The 20,681-nt window shown below is 36.8% G+C and overlaps 1 protein-coding gene across 5 annotated transcripts in view; it reads left to right on the forward strand.

Annotated features, from left to right (window-relative positions):
- The window catches only part of TSPAN12 (tetraspanin 12), a 58,865-nt gene that overhangs the window by 17,910 nt on the left and 20,274 nt on the right, over positions 1–20,681 (forward strand). For 3 of the 5 annotated variants that reach the window (XM_081147896.1, XM_081147898.1, XM_081147897.1), the window contains 2 exons: positions 16,351–16,425; positions 20,158–20,265. The exons of 1 other annotated variant lie outside the window; for it this stretch is intronic. In XM_081147896.1, coding sequence (XP_081004022.1) covers positions 16,351–16,425; positions 20,158–20,265 — 183 coding nt within the window. The remainder of the gene's footprint in view (positions 1–16,350; positions 16,426–20,157; positions 20,266–20,681) is intronic. One more of the 5 variants, XM_081147899.1, reaches the window with a different exon arrangement.

The following is a 20,681-nucleotide window of genomic DNA, read 5'->3' on the forward strand; positions in this document are numbered from 1 at the left end:
AAATCATAATCTCACAATGATGTTTTATTTACACAACCAATTTAAGTATGACCACTATTTTCCCCCTCTCGACAATGTGTATGACTGGATGGTCCCTGGACTGTTGGATGGGTGGGATAGGATAACATATTTCATGGAACCCAAAGGCTTTTAGGAACACATATCAAAGTCATTTATGTATCATATTAGTCTGTTCAAATCCTAGTAAGGCAAGTGGACAAAAAACAAAGTAATTTGTTCTCTACTTGAGGCAGGATGAGTCATAGACTTGTACATGAGAAGCTAGTGTGTGAGGCTGGAAAGAAACTTAAGATGCAAAGGTGATATGGTTGACTGAGGTTCTAAGGACCTTGTTCATTCATTCATTCTTCAAATATTTAGTGAGAATATAGGCACTACTAGTTTCTGCCAAGAGACCAGTGTGTATGATAGACAAACAATTCCACTACTCCTGATAAGACCTTGAGTAGGGTTTATACTGGGTGCTCTGAGGAAGAGAGGAAGACCTCCAAGCTGAGCCCCAAGGGCTCAGCACCTTCTCCAGGAGGATGATAAGTCTAAATTGATATGCTTTATCCTATCCCTCCTTACTGGTTGGCTGCACTCCTTTTCATAAAGTAGCTTTTGGTGCATTGCCATTCAGTCTGTGCATCTTGGTTGTTCCGTCCCATTGACTTCCTGGGACATTTCATTCCCCATTCCTGTTAGGCTGCTTCTCTTATTATAGCTAGTTTCCAGACCTTACTTTGTCTAGACCCAACACAGCTTTTCCCTCACTAAAGAATGATCTGTGGTCTCAACTCCCAATTACCTGTCACTCATAACCGATCTGCCTCTGATCTGCTTCTCAGATAGTTTCTTTGATTTCCTCTCCAGAGTCTCCACTTCTAAGCACTTGCCAAGTTCTGTAAGTTCTGGATCTACAGCTCAGGAACCTGTCCCCTCTTTTCTCCTCTTATTTGGAATGCCGAGATTCAGGCTCTCCTGACTTCTGTCAGTGCAGAGCCCCCTAATGAAACTTCCTGCCTCTGTTTCCTTCTGATTTACCCCAAATTAATGCCACCAGGTTAATATAATGCAACAGTAATCATATTACTCCTTTGTTCTGAAACCTTGAAAGAGCCCTGGTCAGGTAATGAAGTATTTAGTGATGCCTCAGTCTGGTATCAGTTTCTTCTACATTCAAGTCTTTTGTCTTCCATTTTTAGCTTTCTTACCTACTTCATTATTCTCTGATCAAATCGTATCTTCTGAGCCTTGAACAAACTTTTTGCTCCATTCTTCCCTGGTTTTATTCTTGCTGTCCCCTTAGTTGTGAATTTCTTTTTAATACTTTTGTTTTATTACTTCCAGCCCATTAAGATTTGTCTGACAGACTATCTTCTGAAATCTTAATAATGACAGAAATAATGGTGGTAATCAAAGCAGTGAATGTTTCTCAGGTGCTTACAGATGCTGCAGAGGTTTACATGAATTCTATATGAAGAGTTTTACATGAATTAATCAATTTTGTCCCTCCAGAATTCTAATGAGATAGATACTATGATTATTACCATACTCTAGATAAGGAAATGAGGCACAGATTGGTTAAGTGATTTGCCAAAGTTTGCATAGCTAGTAAATGGGAAATCTGGTAACCAGACCATGGTAATCCAATTCCAACAACATATTTGTAACAACATCACTCTTTTACTCTGTAATTGCTGCCTTTTCCTAAATGCTTATAAACATATCTCACATTGTGTAAAATATTTTCCTTGTGACCTTTCATTTTAAACCTGACAACAATAATCTAATAACGATAATTATAAATGAGGTTCTGAGAAGTTCAGTGGTATTTCCAAGGTCACTCAGCAATAATGGGTAGAGATTTGATTCAGGCCTTAATGCTTCTGACTACCAAGCACATAAGACCTTGGTAGTCAGATTAGCAGGAGGACATTTTTTTTTTTTTTCTTAAGACAACCTGTATCTCTGAGAACCACCATATCTCTTGGATGATTACTAAAAAAGAGCCGGCAACTGGGCTATGGTGCTGATCGAGCCGAAATCAAAATGCCATTATTCATCAGACTGATCAAGAAAAAGTCAGAGAGCCTCAGAATAGAGCTTTATAACCACCTCACCCCCCAAAAACACAACTCTTCAGGCTAAGAGGACACCCATAGGAAAACACTTCTGGTGAACCTTGGTCATGAATTTGACCATCTGTTGAATTATAGATGCAATTTTAAAACACCTTAATTTAAGGTTCCCAAATAACATTTAGGACATTCAATTAAATTTGAATTCCAGATAAACAATGAATAATATTTTACTATAAGTATGCCCCATGCAATATTAAGATGTAATGTACTGAAACATTCTTCATTGTTTATCTGAAATTCAAGTTTAAATGGGCATCATGTATTTTTATTTGCTGAATTTGGCAACCCTACTCTGATTGCATTTGTTCTTAATAAATGTGAAATTGTCATAGGAGAGAAACTTTTATATATTTATATGAGGAGATTAGGAATAATTAAATTCTAATTATATTGGGAAAACAAGCCAAAAATGACTAGGAAAATAAACTTGATTATACCGTGACTTTCAAAGTAATTTTAGTAGCAGAAATTCCTTCTCTCTTTAAAAGAGAAATTGAAGCTAAATGGAAATTGGTTTTAATCCTTAGATGGGTACTTCTCAAGGCTTTTAGCTGTAGAGCAAATGAAATTCATTTGTTATTGCAGTTCTACCTTGCTGTTAACATAGGCATTAGGAAAGCTGTGCCAGCTCAGGGGGATTGTAAACAGATTGAACAGACATGGTTACAATATTGACAACAGCTGAATGTCACCGCCAGGAGATCATCATTTGTCAAAGTGGGATGCTAATATATGTACTGAACTGCCAGCAAACCACAACTAGTCAAGCAATGGTCAGAAATTAAGTTGGATGCATGTCTCATGCTTAAGGGCAATACCTTGTGTTTAAAGGCTAAGGTTTCCTTTTCTTTCTCAATTTTATTTTCAGGAGAATTTTCTTATGGTTGTTAATTGTGTGGAAGCTTTTCTAAAGCTTTCTTAAAATATACAGTCTCTGAACCAGATTTGAAATGATTCTCTTAAAGGAAATAAAATAAAATGTTATGGCCATGGAGAAATTAATCATCCTTAGTGTTTTGTTGTTTAAAATCATAATATAAAATCAGAATATCTTTAAATAGTAATTTTCTACAGACTCTGTTTAAGGGCTTCTCTTAAGTAGTTATAAAGTTTTTATATATATAGTTATTAAGTTAAAATTAAACTATTAAATTTAATATCTTTATTATCTGTTTATAAATTTGATGGATAGCTTAGCAACTTTATTTCTAAATCAAGGTTCATCATATCATTGACTGCTTGTTCAGCATGTGCCCAGTGTTTCACCCTTGTTTTCTGAGAAAATACCTATAGGAACTATATGTGGTCAGATGTATTTGACAGATGAGAAGTAGGATTCCCAAAGATACACAGCTGCTAGTTGCTATAGTTGCTATGAGTAGTGTGCAAATGTTGTCTTATACTCAAAGCCATGCATGTTTTACCCCCTGCACTGCTATTATAATATAGTTCATTAATTACTGGCATTATTTCTGTACGACTTAAGCATACTTCATTTATAATTCCAAGGCATTCAGTAGTCATTTAACTTTTAAAATATAATCTTTTAATGTCGTTATTATAAAAGGAACTCTAAAAGTTCTGCCATGGTTCTCTCTCATCCTGTGAAGGAAGGACACTGCTTCTCCTTTCCCTGCTGCGCGCTTCCCTCCCATTCCCCTTTCCTTCCTCCTCTTTCCCCTCCTGCCCCCCAATTAAACATATATGGAGTAACTGGCTGTGTAAGACCCTTGAGGGACAAAGATGAGAGCAGAGAATACAAAGAAAACAACAAAGGAAAATACAGTATTAAAGTTATAAGTAAATTGCTGTGGCAACACAGAATAAGGAGCAGTTGGAGACTCCAGCAGGTTTTATAGGACAGTTATTTGAGCTGGAGAGTGAAAATATGTAAGAGCTTTCTGGTGGAGAAAGGAAGGGAAGGGGCTCTAGAACAACATGAAGATTATGTGCAAAGACATAAAGAGATGGATGAGTAAAGGAATGTGGCAAATTTAAGCAAAACTTAGAAACTTAGTGTGGTTCTGGCTTCGGTGCACAGTGAGAAACATGAAGTAGTCCAGTTGTGAGTTTTTATAGGAGAGACTGATGTTATGCTTGGGTTAGAGAGAACCAATGGGTGTTTCTATCATGTGATGGCATAATAATGTTTAGGGAAGGAGGCACTGGCAAGCCCTGTTAGTGGTCACACTATAATTTTCAGAAGCCTTGGATGGAACTAAGACTTTGGGGAGTTGAGGAAGGCAGCTGAATTCGGTAGACCTTGCTGGAATAGAATTATGGATAAAAAATTGCACATGATAGTAATGTTAGAGGCGGTGAAAATGGCACCAGCTGTTAGACCCGACCTGGGTTCAGTAACCTCTGCGTTCGAGTTCTGACTAAGAAAGAATTCAGAACCAAGACTCAACTTATAAGAGAAAGTTTATTTAGAAAGTAAAAGAGGTAGAAGTGAGCTTTAGAGGAATGGGCTCAGGAAACAAGTTGCAAAGGCAAAAGAAGGGCCCTTGGAGCTTAGGAGAAAGAGAGAAGCAAGGAACACGTTCCTGGGAGAAAGCCATGGAGAAAGGTGTAGGCATGCTCCATTGAGAGAGCCTCACTGGGTCTTGAGGGTATTTATCTGGAGGTGTCAGGGGGCAGATCTCATTAGAATATTCATCAGCTTTCCAGGTATGTCCTTTCAGGGTACTGGTTTGCACTTACTGTCACACTGGGGCAGCCAGTGGGTCATTAGTTGATAAAGCTGGTCCTGATGTCACCAAGGCATCATTTGTCTGGTTTTGCTGCTTTTCTGGGCCTGGAGCTGAAACACAACTGAGGCGTAGATGTTATCCCTAGAGGTTAATGCTTAAGGGAGTGGTGGTGCAAGCACTGGCATGGGAGTCCCATGAGGCCACTCTTTGGCCCCTTCTTCCTCCTTCAAGGGGATCTACAACTTGACTAGTAACATGCCAGGGGAGGAAGGTCAGGGGAGAGTCTGAACTGCATGACTAGCGATATGAAAGGTGAGGGGGTCTAAACTGCATGACTAGCAATATGCTAGGGGAAGAAAGATTACCCTGGGGGCGAGATCCTTGTTTTCCCAGTTTTGCCTGTTGCTAGACAGCTGGGGCTTTCTGCCCTGGTGACCTCCATACCTGGCCTAACATCCTTTCTCTCCTTATGCGTCTAACTGCCTTCCACAGTAATGTTTATATTACTTGATATCAGGAAATAAAATATTCAATATTTATGCATTTTTCATAACAGAAACATATCCTTTAAATTTATGCATTTTATTGTGCATGTTAATTAGAATTTTCTAAAAACTATAGTTGTTAAATGTAGTTGTTAAACTCACAAAAATTTCAAGCAGAGGAAACAGAAGATGATTTAGACGTTTCTGGTTGGAGAAGCTCAGTTTGTACATTTTGTTTTTGTATGCACAAGGACCTAAACCAAGCTCCATGACCACTCCTGTTTCTTAAGTGATGTCTGTATGAATGCTTCTAATTATGCTCTTGAAAAGCATGTGAGCAGATGTCCTTAACAGTAAATGTTGTGTCAGGGACTCGGACCCAAGACAGTGGTGTGCAGTTTGTAACCTCAGTGTTGGGTCTTTGTGACAGGATTTGAGTGTTCATCAGACTTTTGCCTACTTCAGAGTTTGAAGTGTGAATGGTTCAAGTATTTACATATCATTTGCATAACTTGGTGCACTCTGTCATAGCAAACATTTTAAGCTTTATTATATTCTGTTTCTTAGTATACACATTTGAGATAACTTTGGTTAAATATAAGCCATATAAATCTAAATCTATTGATTTGGTGACTGTCCTTAGTGTGTGCAGAGTTCAAAGCTAGTTGTTTCTCTATCAGCATGTGCTATTGAAAGACTTGCCTAGCTGTGAATGTTGGTCACCAGTTTAAATGCTGCCTTAGGGGTAAATTCAGCAATTGTGGTGTTTTTGCATTCTCATGCTCTTCCCTGTTGTCAGTCTATTGACTTCCTCTGTCAAACATAGATCATAGACATTAATTTAAAAGTTGTCTAGATGACTCAGGAAACAGTGTCCCTAAATGCACAGAGTTAAAATAAGAGGGCGGCGAACAGAACATGTAAAAGATGAGAGAGTTGTCATTTAAGCCAACGACGAAAGTAGCTTTCAGATAAATATTTTAGTAAAATGATGTTTAGTATTTACTTTATGTGCAGTGTCTAATGAAGTTGATGACTAAACAGTAGCTTATGAATTAAAGTTAAGCTTTTTGCATGAAATTTTATAAATTTTAAAACTTTACGTTTTCAGTACTGTCATCCATATATCTTTCCCCTATTTCAGAGAAAAGGTGATAACAGGCCCTGGTTATGTGCCCAGATCAAGATGTACCTTTTTTTTTTTTTCAGCTCAGATGACAGAAACACTAATGTAAACTTTATTTAGAATGTATAAACACTGTAGCTGCACCACTTAGTATTCTTTTTCTTTTTTTAAAAAATATATCTTTATTGATTTCAAAGAGAGGAAGGAAGAGGGAGAGAGAGAGATAGAAACATCAATGATGAGAGAGTCATTGATTGGCTGCCTCCTGCATGCCCCCTACTGGGGATCGAGCCCTAAACTCAGGCGTGCGCCCTGACCAGGAATCGAACCATAATCTCCTGGATCCTAGGCCGATGCTCAACCTCTGAGCCATGCCCGGCCGGGCCCACTTAGTATTCTTGTTAAACAATACATTTGAATTATCCTAAAATAAGTATTTATCTCTGAATTCTTTTTAGATTACCATTATTTTAGTTTTAAAACTTTAAAATTTGAAAACTGCAAATTTCCTCAAAATGATTACAACCAGGAAGACATTTTAGAAACACTGCCTTTACAAATATAGGTATATTATTAGGTGATACTTGACAATGAAAGAATTGTTTTTAATTAAGTAAAAATATGATTTTTTTGGTGTTTATTCTATGAAACAAGAATTTAAATGTTTTAAAATTCCAAGTCTGTGCAGGGTTTGCACAGCTAGCTGTAGACATGGACTGGTAACTTTTAAATGAGACAATGAGAGGTTTGCCTTTTATAATTAAAATATTTTAATTTTAAAAGTTTTCTCTTTGTGTTATTGAAGTCACTTTAAAAGAACTCTAAGGAACAATAGCCTTGTTCCACTGAGAACATTTAATGAAGGGACACGAGGAAGTGTTTGAGCTGAGATCTGATGGGGAGGGCAGAGTGTTGGAAGATTGGTGAGTTATGGTCAGGAGTAGGGCAATGGTTTATGGAAGGGCCCTTGCTGGGGGAGCAAGGTACTTTTGAGGAACTGAAAGGCTAGTGGAGGAAAATTAGTGATAAGACTAGGAAGCTCAGGGTGTGTTTGGAGAAGGGCATGTGTAGGTCATGGGTAGATATGTGCCAAGTATGCAGGGCTGAGAGTTGGCCGTGTGATCGACCAATGGCCAAATAATGGAGAGTCTTAATATTGTACATATGTACTCTGCAGTTTGAAGTTTTGTGAGTGGTAGAGTGATATGAACTCATCTATCTTTTGCTACATAACCCAAGTAGCAGTGTCTGTCTTGCTTGCTTCTGGATCTTTTGCTTGTTTATCTGGGAGAAAATAGCTATCTGGTCTTGCCACTCTGGGCTAAGGTGGCGTCTCATTTACAGAACTGTTTTTTAATAATAGAAGAGAGAATGGAAGATATGCTTTTATGCTAACAAGGTGCCTTTTCTGATGAAGGAATAAAGGTACTCAGGTGGAGAAGTCTATCTGATGTTTTAGAATTTTTTCCAGATGCACATTATAAACAAAATTCTGTTGATCTGGGTGTGTTTAATTCAGGTTTCATAGCAAAAATATAATTATCAAGCTAAAATAGTCACTAGGAAACTGAGTGCTGGGCTAAGATGCCCTTAGGGAAACAATCCAGTGTCAGGACTCTTGTGGAAGGGTTAGAACAGTAGTTCTTTGGAACTCTACAACAATTTCCAGACTCGGGGGGTGTGGGGGGGTAGTTCTATAAACAATTCATTAGTATCAGAGGCTTGTTATAGAACTGCTTACCTTGTTTGAGAACAGACAGATAATGGATGTGTCCCTTTAAGTCATCATGGACCTGTTTATAAAAGCAGGTCTTCAAGGGTCTCTGCTTTTCAACATCCTTATAACTCAAATATTTGTTGTAATAAAAGTGCATTTCTTTAAAATCATTCCATGATTCATTCTGTTTAATCCAAACTGTTTCTTCTCTCAATTAGCCTGAACTACTGATGTTTGAGCAACTTTGGTGAGAACTTAATGCTTTTATCATTATTCACACAAGATTTTCCCCCCTGGACTATATTAAGCATGACTGCAAATTGGGTTGTATTCTTATACTTTCTTCTTTAAAGGAAGAAAATACATTTTTGGTTCAGGAAGAAAGTGTTTTTGCTTAAATCAATTCATCAAAAGAATAATAACAAAAAAGAATAAATATTTATATACATGGATTTTTAAAATTTAAAGGAAATATTTCTCCTTTAGTACTTTCAACAAACAGGTTTGTGGTTATTCTGGAGAATATGCAAATATAAGTGTATATTTTGTCTGAAAATAAAGGCAAAATAAAAGAACATGATTTAGACGATACTTTCACAGACATAGAGCCATAGATAGGTGCAAAAGTTATTGACAGATATTAAGTATGAGTTCCCTTTCTACCAAATAAAACATCATCTTTTAAAATGGCCAATTTCCTAACCTTTTGTCTTGTAAAACGTGTCATAAGGGTGCCTGCAATAACGAACTCATGGTCCCTTATATTTGGGAGGGATCTGGCCACATTTGGCCAGATCTGAGTGAGAGGCATGATCTAGATCAGAATTAAGTCTGGTGTTACTTTGGCTGTGTCTTTTAAGACATTTCTAAGACTCCTTCCTACTGGCACTTTCCTGTCCAGGTTCTGGTGATGAAGATCCCTGTCTTGCATTCTGATGAATGGCCCAATAATATGTAGAGACAGCCTCTTCAGAGACTGGTAACACCTTGTAAATCTTTTGAGATGGGGCTGAGCATGCAGACCTCGCTTACAAAACACCAGAAACTATATATGCGGTGACCTGTCTAGTGTGTCCAGCTACTTTATTGCCTCAGTCTTAATGCTTTATCTCTCATGATAAAGATCACTGACTCTGGCAACTTGCAGCACTTGACTGAGTCCCTCAGAACCTGGTGTAACCAGTTCTCTGTCGAAAGGTTTGAACAGCACATGAAGCAATCACATACTAATTTGAGCTTCCCCAACATCTTTGATAAAGAAATTAGCTCAGCAATAACCAGTGTAAATAAAATTGAAAAGGGGAGTAAATTGAGATATATTATTAGAAATAGCCTTCTATATTTATTCAAATATAAGCATGAGCAAAGGGCCACAGCATACCAATACTTTCTTACTTTAGCTTGAATTTCTACATGGGCTCAGGAGTAACAAGACTTTGTTTCTTCAAAAACTGGCTTATAGTTCTAGCTTTTTCTCAATTAGGCTGAACTCATTCCATTTATGATTCTCAAAAGAAAGGATATTTAATATTGTCTTTTCTTTTAATATTTTGTAGAGAGACCTAGAATGTGGTGAATACTTGGCCTTCAGAAAGTACCAAGTCTGCATCTGCTATGACATCATTTCGAGACAAGACTAAAACAGAGGCTTGTGTGGGTGTGTTTTAAGCAGTGAGGGCTCTTGGACTGTTAGTTTAGTCCCAGTGGATTCTTAACAGAATGTCGGCTGTTCCATTATCTTGTACAAATATTTGGCACTGGAATTCTCTTATTTACTAACTATAAGTAATATAATATTTTTAAACCTCCAATCACTGGGGAAGGCAAAATAAACAAACTGACATAGACATACTTAGCACTGAAAGCTTGCAGAGTTTAGTATTTGACAGGGGAGAGACTGGAGTTTATCATTTATCACTTAGTGAATGCAGGCCTTTAATCAAACTTTTTGTTTATTAAAAGTGTTGGTTAGGTAGCATGTAGATAGGAGTCAAAAGGCACCACGTTTTAAAAATATTAAAATATGCAATAACGTATGTTATATTTTGAAATAGTTTTTATTTGGGAGAGTTGAATTTTAGGTTGTATTAATTTTTAAGGATAAGTAAATCTGACTTTTGTGGTTTCAAAATATGTTGAATGTTAGTTATGAAAAAAGAACCTGAATTTTTAGTTATAAATTAAGGGAGTAGCAGGTTAAGACAACCTTTCAGTGTTTATAATTTTTACTTTTCTCTCGGTGAAATATATTCTTAGTGAAGAGGTTCTGTGACACTTGGTTGATTACCTGCTTGTTTGCACAGAGAAACGTAAATTTTCAAGAAAGATATTACAACTTTGTTTTAATGTAAAAATTCTTTACTAGTTAGCATTTATATAGAAAAAACAGTTTGAAAAATAACTTTTGTTTATTTGTGATAGGAAACTGGATAGAATGAGGCTAAGTTTTATATTAATAGAATGTATTTTCTATAGAAATGCTCTTACTAATCAAAAGTATCTTTTCCTATATTTCTTCACTGCTTAGTGAGTTTAATATTCTCAATAAATATAAGCCCTCAATAAAGTAAGGGGCTTTGTAAGGGCAGACTGCTTTTTTGTTTTCATTAGATTGATATTAGAAGTGAAAATTTAAAAATAATCCGTCTTCCCAAAAGTGAAAATTATTTGAAATATTTTATGCAAAATCAAATATTACTTTCTTAGAAATGTTATTAATATCAATTATTAACAGTAAAGAGGTGAAGATGTAAAAAGAAAATAAATCACTTTAACTTATGGCTTTCATCAAAGTTCAGTTTAATGAATTGTTAAGCACTCTTTGGCTACATGGTACTTATACTTCATTATAAAAACTGTAAAATGTGAATAAGAACAAAAGTTCTCTTATAATCAGTTCTAAAAGAAGCTGACCTGACGGACTTAATGTAAGTTCAAAACCTAAGAACAGAAGGTGGAATTGTTGATATAATTGGTCAAAAATTTTAACTTAGCAGTTGAAGCAGCACTTGTGCCTTTAAGTAACCATATTAAGGGAAAGGAAAAATAAAGGAATTTTTGGCCAATATTTTTATTGAGAAACCCAATGCTATTTTAGTTTGACTTGAGTTTTGAACCTTTGTGGAAAAGGTTTGTAAATTTGAACTTCGATTCTGTTTCCAGTACTGTACTCTGTCTTCTACTGCACCTTCTGTCCCCGATCCTGAGACTCAGCTTTACTGTTTCCACAGAACAACGACCCCTCCAGCTTCTGTGTTGGTGGGGGTGGGTAGTCACCCAGCCGTACAGCATGGGGAAGGGATCTGAGGGTTCTAACTTCTTCCTAAACTGGCTTTCAACAAGTCATCCCCCTTTTAGCCCTACCTTCATCCACTCCCAGAAGTCACTGGGACTGCCAGTACCTGAGCATCTGAGGGCTCTGTGGTGCAAGTTAGGTTGTTCCACATTCTCCCCACCACTGCCTAAGCATTCGGCTTTTGAAGGACTGCTGCACAATTTGCTGCTCTTCTATTTTCTTTTTACCTTCCAAAATATACTTGCTGTTGTCTTTTTCCTTTATCTCTGGGTTTATACCTTTAAAATATCACTTTATTGTCATTCTAGTGAAGTTTCAAGAGGGAGAAGGGATAAGGGCAGGTGTTTAGTCTGCTTTCTCTATTAGAAAATCCTGGGAGGGGGAGAGTGTCAAGGAACCCAATCACTTTTATATAAATGTTCCTTTAAAAACGGACTTCCTTGAGATCTTACTATTTTCTCTGCACACATATAATAGGATGAAACATTTAGTAGGGGGGATGAATTTCTTTTATTTCTGTTGGGGGGTGAATTTACATACAAGTCACCAGGGGTTTAAATAGGAAGGTGGGATTTTACGCCCCTCCCTTTCTCCTCAGATACTTCCAGAGGACAGAGGCACTGGTAACCTTTGCCATTCTTGCCATTCTATGGTCTACCTTAGTTTAAAATAACAGACAAATTCACTTCAGTATTTTAATGAATTTGGATTCCCCACCCTCCACACCTTTCCTGCTTTAGTTTCCTAATAAAGATGTTTGCACTGGGCAGGGATTTTACTTGTGGAACCAGATTGCTTTAGCGGGAATGACACTGCTAGTCTTAGGAGGACATAAAGAGTTTTACTCACCACCTCCAATCATAGTTACATCTATTCGGGCATAGATATTTGAGCACATTTGAGCACATATTACTGAGTATGTGCTCTACGACAGACAGTATGTTAAGTATTTAAAACATGATCCCACTTGTCCTCCTGGAGTTTGTATTCTAAGAGATGCTCTCTTCTGGTTAATAACGGCTGCCATTTAGGTAGTGCTTACCACGGGGCAGAACCTGGCCTGACTGAATCCTTAGCACCACACTGCAAGGTAATTTTAGGTTCTCATTTTACATTTGAGGAGACGGAGGCTTAGTGGTTTGCTAGAGGTCATCTAATCGGTATATAAGGTCGCCAGAGTCTGGAATCAGGTCTATTTTATTTCAGAGCCCATGTTCTTCCATTTGTATAGTAAAAAATAAAAATAAAAAAATTGAAAAAGGTCATCAAAGCAAGTTCACATGCAGTGTTTTATGTAATCTGTTATCTAACCCAGTGAGGGCACTCATTTATTTTTAATCCTCACCCAAGGATATGTTTTTATTGTTTTGAGAGAAAGATAGAGGGAGGGAGGGAGAGAAGGTGAGGGAGGAAGAGAGAAAGAGAGGGAGAGAGAGAGAGGGAGAGGGAGAGAGAGAGGGAGAGGGAGAGGGAGGGAGATCCATGTAAGGGAAAATTGATCGGTTGCCTCCATACTCACCTGGACAGGGTATGTGCTGTGCCAGAAATCGAACCCAGCACCTTTTGGTGTATGGGATGATGCTCCAACCACCTGAGCCACTCAGACAGGGCAAGGTCACTCACTTTTTGACAAAAAGTAATTATTCTCAGCTTGAGAGACTTGATGAAAAAAAATCACTAATTAATGACATCATTTGAGGCCTGTGTCCTGTTATCAGCTTGCTTTATTTGATTAATTTTTTTATGAACATTCTGTTTGGGGATAAAACTTATTTGTAGAACACAAATTTTAGTTTAATTACAGTAAGAGAACTTAGCTATTTTAAGGAACTTTGTATTGAATAGTATTTAAAGCAAATAAAATAGTTTGTAATGCAAATAATTGCATTCTCATTTTCTTATATAAGCATACACTTTCCCAGTCTTCATTTGTTTCAAATGTTTAGATAATAGTAACCCAGGAAAGATGGGGAAAGTCTGTATATTGTTTCTTTTCTTTAGCTATGTAAATTGTCTTAAATGCTTAAAGGCACACTAAATTATCATAGTATAATCCACATAAAAGACACATAGTAAAACAGAGGCAATATTTAAAATAGAAATCTGTAAGCAGAAGTCAAGGAGAGTCAAATGATAACCAGAAACTCCAGGTTTAGAGAAACTCAAGGAAATCCAAAATTGTTTTTTTCAGTTGGTAAGCTGGAAATCTAAAATTGGTTTCTTCAGTTGGTAAGATGGAAATCTAAAATTGTTCTTTTCAGTTGGTAAGCTGATCATTATTCCAACATTTATTGGCTACCTGCTGTGAGACAGGTACTGTTTAGGTGCTGGGGATGAAATACTATTTAAAGACAAGATCTCTGCCAGTCGGAACCCGTGGTCTGGCAGTGAAGTGAGCACTGTGACATGTGGGGGAGTCAGCTAACTGGTTTAAATGCCGAAGCCTCCAAGGATTGATGTACAGCAGACAGAGAAACCCTGATACGTGGAGGGATGCAAAAAGTAAAATGGGAAAGAGCAAGAGATGAAATTCTGGAAAACAATGAGGAGGAAGCTGCGGCACACTGACGGGAATGACGGCTACGTCCGGGAAAAAAGGACAAGTCGATATTGGATTGTATTTCACAAACTGGTCCAGAATAGTATTTATATAATGCTTTATAAATTTAAAAGTTAAAATTTTTCAAACCACTTTCCCATTTATCAAATCAACCTTGATAACAGTAAAGAAGGCTTTATTTTTACCTTCATTGTACAGATGAGCAAACTGATGGCAGAGCAGTATAATGATTTTGCCAAAAGATCACAGAGTGTATTTCATAGCTGTATTTGAACTTCAATCTTCTGACTCCAAATTCAGAGCTCTTTCCACCATTCTAGAAGGATAGCACTCAAGGAAAAGAAGGAAGAGAATAGATCAGCAAACTAGGTTGGTACGAGCATCTCATGAAACCACATGCACTGGGAAAGAAGCATGAGAGACACATCCGACACCATTAAAGGAGATATGTATACATGTTCCCAATACCATTGAGGACAACAGATGGTTTTTGTAGTGAAATGGGACACATATGTACACTTCCAACCATAACAAAGCTGAGCGGGAGCTGTTGCTTAATTCTTTGCTAGTTTTGTTTTATTGAAACTGTGGATTAACACTGTGCCTAATAGATGCCTCACTCAGATCCAGCCCTTAAACTAAATAATGGCAGAGTGATGCTTTGTGCAACTTAGTAACAAGAAGATGACCTTACCTAGGACTCAGAGCTCACTGAAAAAGAAAATGTAGCCTTGGCTGGGTAGTTCAGTTGGTTAGAGCATCCTCCTGATACACCAAGGTTGCAGGTTTGATCCCTGGTCAGGGCACATACAGAAGTCAACCAGTGAATGCATAAATAAGTGGAACAACAGGTCAGTGTTTCTCTCCCTCTCTCTTCCTTTCTCTCTAAAAAAATAAAATTTGCCTGGCAGGGCGTGGCTCAGCGGTTGAGCGTTGACCTAGGATCCAGGCAATCGATGTTTGATTCCCGGTCAGAGCACATGCCCTGGTTGCGGGCTTGATCCCCAGTCGGGGGCTTGCAGGAGGCAGCCGATCAATGACTCTCTCATCACTGATGTTTCTATCTCTCTCTCTCTCCCTTTCCTTTCCCCTCTCTGAAAAGGTTTATTGAAAGGTTTATTTAAAAAATAATAAAATTTTAAAAAATTTAAAAATTAAAAAAGAAGAAAATTTAAACATAAATGCAGTTGATCTATGTATGCTATATTAAGAATGGATTTGACATTTAACGTTTTCCTTGGAATTAGAAGACTGGATGTTTGAGACTAATGCAGTGACAATGAAACAGAGACAGCTACCATGAAGCTGCAGCATCATTTGCAAAAAAATATTTTCTTTGAGTTAAACTTTAAATTTAATTTGTTGTAAGGTCTACTAAATCTGTGCCCCTGTACCCTTCCCACCCTCTCTGTGCTCCAGGTACCACTGAGTCCTTAACTACCTAGTCACCCTGAAAAGTTGCCTTGCTTTTGATAGTTCCTGTTCCTGGGTTGTTTTTCCACAAATCTTCACAGCATCACCTTCTTGTCACTGCTGACTCATCGTAAAGATTACCTTCATAAAGAGACCTCTCCCAATCACACAGCCCCAGTCAGCCCCCAGTCCCTTACTTCCATAGCACTCTGCTTTGTTTTAATTTATTCTTCTAATAACAGTTATTTATTGAACGCCTGCTTTGGGATGAGGAACACAGTAAAGTTCCTGCCCTTAATGGAGTTGTCACTCCAGTGAAGGGAAATAATCAATTATCATCACTACCCGATACCCCCATCCTGACCCCACACCATGAGCAGAGTGGAGGATTTAAGAACAGTGGCACTGTTTTCTTTCTGCTGCAATTAGTGAAGAGAACTTTAGAGAGCCCATTCTTTCTCACACTTTTACTACTTACTTCTGGAAAGTTACCTCCACAACTGGAGAGGTGATAAGTTATAGCATAGAGAACATAGCTGCAATGGTCTGGTCCCCCAAAATTTATTATGCACATTTTTGAGCAATTCACATCTACTTTTTGCATTAATTTTCTCATTTGTAAGATGAGGTAGTCCTATTCATTTTACAAGATCTTTAAATTAATTAATTATGAAAGTATTTGATAAATAGAGAACTATCCAAATGGCCCACTTAGGTGAGTATTAAATGTTGTCTGCAGATGTCTCTAAATTTGCTGAAGTTATTCTCATCTGTTCCTGAAGGAGCTTCCCAAATTGGTGTGTCTTTTCTTTTTCATTGGATAAACAACACTGAGTAATATTTAGCTTGTCTCAAATGACCATATTTTACTTTAATTCTACTGTAACAGCATTAATTTTCTGGTTTTTTTACAGTACTTTGGAAGTTTACTTGTCATATTCTGTGTAGAACTGGCTTGTGGTGTTTGGACATATGAGCAGGAAATTATGGTGAGTTCAAATTGGGATACAATCACAATCTGAAACAATGTCCAACTCAGCCTTATAAATCAGATCCTTTGGAGTAATTTAGGCACTTTATTATTAATTTGAATATTTATACTATATGATAACAATTTATAGTCCCAGTACCTCTGCAAAGTAACATTTTCTTTTCTGTGTCTAAAGCATAGTTCCAAACCATAATTTGTAATATTTCATTTGGTGTACTACAATATATGTCTTTAATTCCACAGAGTGCTTAAACATGGGTATAATAATAGACTACAAATAACATATATAGTAATATATAAAGTAATTTTACCAACTTCTGAGTATATAGTATGGAAAGAGTCACATTTGCAACAAGGTTTAAGAAAGCTTGAAAATCTGCCCAAAAGCCTTATAAGAAGGATGCATGTAACCCATTTGCAACAAAGTGAACCATCTTCTACTTTAGGAAGCTTATTTGAAGAGTTGCTGTGTGTTTACTCCAGCCTAGAAACACTCTCACAGTTTGACACTTGGGTACATGGAAACGGCTCTTCAGCTTTTTTCTCTTTTAGTTTTGCAGTTGAGACTATGGGACCAACTTTTATAGTTATGTTAGAATGGATGAGAGTAAGAGTTTCTCAATCTTAAGATTTTAGCATTTATGTTTGATTTATCATTTGCACTTCACTCTCGCTCACATTGGGCATTATTACTTATTTAATGTTTGTTCACTTTATTGGTGGAAATTGGTAGGTTCATCACCATGAGGTTGAGCACCTCTGCATGTCTGTGATACCTGGCTTTTTTCATGGTGGCAGGCCAGATTTTCCCACTGTAAGTGTCAGAGTAATTCTGTTTCAGTAAGATAATACTTTTCAACATGTAGTCCTTGGACTGTCTAGCAGGAGTCACCCAATGTGATTCTCAAAAATATGCATTTTAGGGCTCTGGGCCAGATCTGCTAAATCAGAATAGAGGGAAAAGCAGAGGGAGAAGGCACAGAGGACTGGGCATGTGCATTTGTGACAATTTCTCCAGCTGAGTTTTCAACTCTTTAAAATTTAAGAGCTCTGAAGCAGAGAGGCAGATTATTTTGTATGCGTTTCAGAGAGGCATTTCGGCTGCTGTGTAAGAAAATTGAAGTTGTTTACAGTACTGATGCAGTTATTAAAGATTTTATGGTGAATCTGCTGTGACATTGTTTTGATTACTAAGTGGTAATTGCAGACTAGTGGGTTCTCTGCGTGCTCCAATTTGTATGTGAATGATGCTTTGGCACTGCCACTGGTCTGAACCCCTCTGAAGAGCCCTCTTAAGTGTATCCCCATCAGTATGCTTCCAATGTATGACAATTCTCAGTAAGAAGAGATAATTTAGAAATATTTATTTCTCTATTAAAAGTGGAAAAGTCAGGGCAGTTTCTGTGTAATTTAATGTAAACTTAAGAACTTTCTGAAAACTAAATCTCCTATTAAATAGAAATACTCTTGCTCTCTTTAAGAATCATATTTTCACTTCTTACCCTAGAAACTTTGTATATACTGGGAAGTGAAAAATTAGTTCCAGGGGTTCAGTTTCTGTGTTTTACTGATACAGAGATAGTCTCTTAATTTTTTCTGTTTTTAAAAAATGCATGTATCTCCTTGATATTCAAGCAAAAGATAGTAAATTGTATAATTAATGCTTGATCCCCTCTCCTCAGCTTTTGATTGCATTCTTTTTGATAATTAAAAGGTTTTTAGAAATGAGTTTCCTTTTCGTGGATTTTTAAAATGGTTTCTATGGTGTTTATGTCATACTAATAGTTGGTAAATCTAAGTTAAAACAAGTTTGAAATGAATTAATTTAATGTATTTGACTAGAAATATTTTGATTCTAATATAATTCTGAGAAACTTGAGGTAATTGAAAGAAATTTAGAGTTACTGTTTAGATACTTTCTTCTGTTAGGGGGTCATCTGCAAATATTTTTTAAGTATCACAGTGGTACTAGATGGCTGCACACTGTTATCTCAGTTGATGGCCTACATCACTGTTTTGCTTATGTAAATCTTCCCCATTAACCTGTCCTTCACCAGGATAGAGCAAGACCTGTTTAAAAGTAAAATGTGGAAAGTAGTTCATTAGAAAAAATTTTGACGGACTTTTTTTTATTGTTTTTGCACTAATAGCAGTGTGAGTGAAAAGTGCCATTAAAGTTTACTAGCTGCCAAATTGTGCAGAACCCAGCATTTGTATAGAATGGACTTTGTGCTCTTAGCTGTTCCATGCAAGGAGACCAAAAAATATGTGTTTTCCTTTATGGCCAGATCACAGTAGTTTGTTCCAGAACCTCAATGATCTTCTCTGTTTCTTGCCACATTTGGTCTCAGATTGATTGTGGTCAAAAAGGAGAAACAACTTACATTTATTTTGGAAAATAACATTAAAAATAAGGCTGTTCTAATAACCAAACCAAAAGATTTGACATCAGATTGTCTGTTTCCCCATTCTTTCTGTTGTTATTTGTTATTTCTTCTCTCAAAAAAATCTGACAATAATATTGTGGCAGATTATAAATTTCTAGGGAGTTTATTTCATTTTGATGTATTTTATGCTCAAAAGGATACGAGGCAATAATAATTTATAGTGAGTAGCTTGAACTTTGGTGAGTTCCTTCAGCTTTGTTGAAACCACATGAACACTAAGTTGCCCAGTTACCCCATTAGGTAGAGAACAAAGTTGTGTGCCCAAGGGTTGAGGTGTTTTCTTTTGTATTGTGCATTTCCAAGTAATAAAACAGAAAATTAACAAAGGAAAAAAGTGAAGAATTTCTGTGGTTAGCAATTTTTAAACTATCCCTAGTGATATCACTGTTTTTTAAATAAGATTTCCAAATAATACAATTCTTGAGTTAGTGTCAAGCTTGCTTGTCTAAGCCTTGTCTGTATTACTCCATAGATCAGATGTGGACGTCTGTCCAGTCTCCCAAGACTTACTTTAATACTGCACATGTCGTGAGACTAGGATTTGTATGCCTCACTTTCTCCCTTGGCACTGTTGACAAAACCTAGAATGCTGCGCTGACTAGATTTCTGGTCAAGTGTTATGTTGTGTACCTGAAGCTCTGTCATGATTAAACACTCTGTTAAGGGACATGGTGCTAGGCAGCTTGAGAATAGAAACACAAGCAGTGCTTTAATTTGGAAACTAATCTTTCTAGAATTCTAGCATGCCTCTAAAATCCACATTTTGAGAAGGTGTTCACAAACTTATTCCAGAGTGAGGCTTGAGTTGAGCTCTTTTTCTTCTTAACTCTTCCCTTTTTATTTTAATACCATAATCTGTAGTTGTTTCAGAAACAGCAATGCTATGAAATGAAATCAAAAGGCACTGCTCTACAGGATCGTGTGTTATGAGGAGCTCTTCAGGTGTGTCTGTACAATTCACAGTGTACTTGTTTTATGATCTCCTTGAGCTCCATATTGGCATTAAATGATTTTGCATTACTTTGCTTAATATGATGTACCTCGTTATTTAGTACAAAAATCTAAGTATAGAGATTGTTCAGTAGCTCTGGTTAGTAGCTTTGAATTAACTTAGGCTACAAACAACTACAAAATACTTATCAATTGCAGCACATTCCAAGTATGTGTGAGTATGTGTATATGAGACTATGAGTGATTGAGTTTGTAAATCTGTGAATGTATGTGTGTCTGAGTGTGTGTCTTTGTGTGTTACAATTGTTGATACTTTGTTTTTTTATCTTCAGGTTCCAGTACAGTGGTCAGACATGGTCACTTTGAAAGCCAGAATGACAAATTATGGCTTACCTAGATACCGGTGGCTTACTCACGCTTGGAATTTTTTTCAGAGAGAGGTAAATGCTACAATTTCTGAGGTAAAGGGTATGGAATAAATGGCACACTTTCAAAACAAATGTTGAAAGCTTTGGCCTCGGTCACTTTCTCTGTGCTGAAAGTTAAGCCTGTGATTCAGTTACCACTGGTGTGATTCTTTATTGAGAAATACCTTAAGGAACGCCAGGCTCTGCTTTTCTTCCCATATATACCGTTTCCTCTACATTTCACAAGCTTCACTAGAGTGAAGAGTTTTTTTAAAAGCCTTTTTACTAAGCTACTGTGAAGTTTCCTTTTCATGAGTTAATATCCAAATTCTATTTGAATAGATAATTTTTTATAACTTTTAGAGCTATTTGTATTTTAAACATCATTTAAAATTTTTAGATGATTGTTCTCATTTGAGAATTAAGAGTCAATATATTATTAAAGGCAT

The sequence above is a fragment of the Miniopterus schreibersii genome, assembly GCF_964146895.1.
Source record: "Miniopterus schreibersii genome assembly, chromosome: 9".
NCBI lineage: Eukaryota > Metazoa > Chordata > Mammalia > Chiroptera > Miniopteridae > Miniopterus > Miniopterus schreibersii.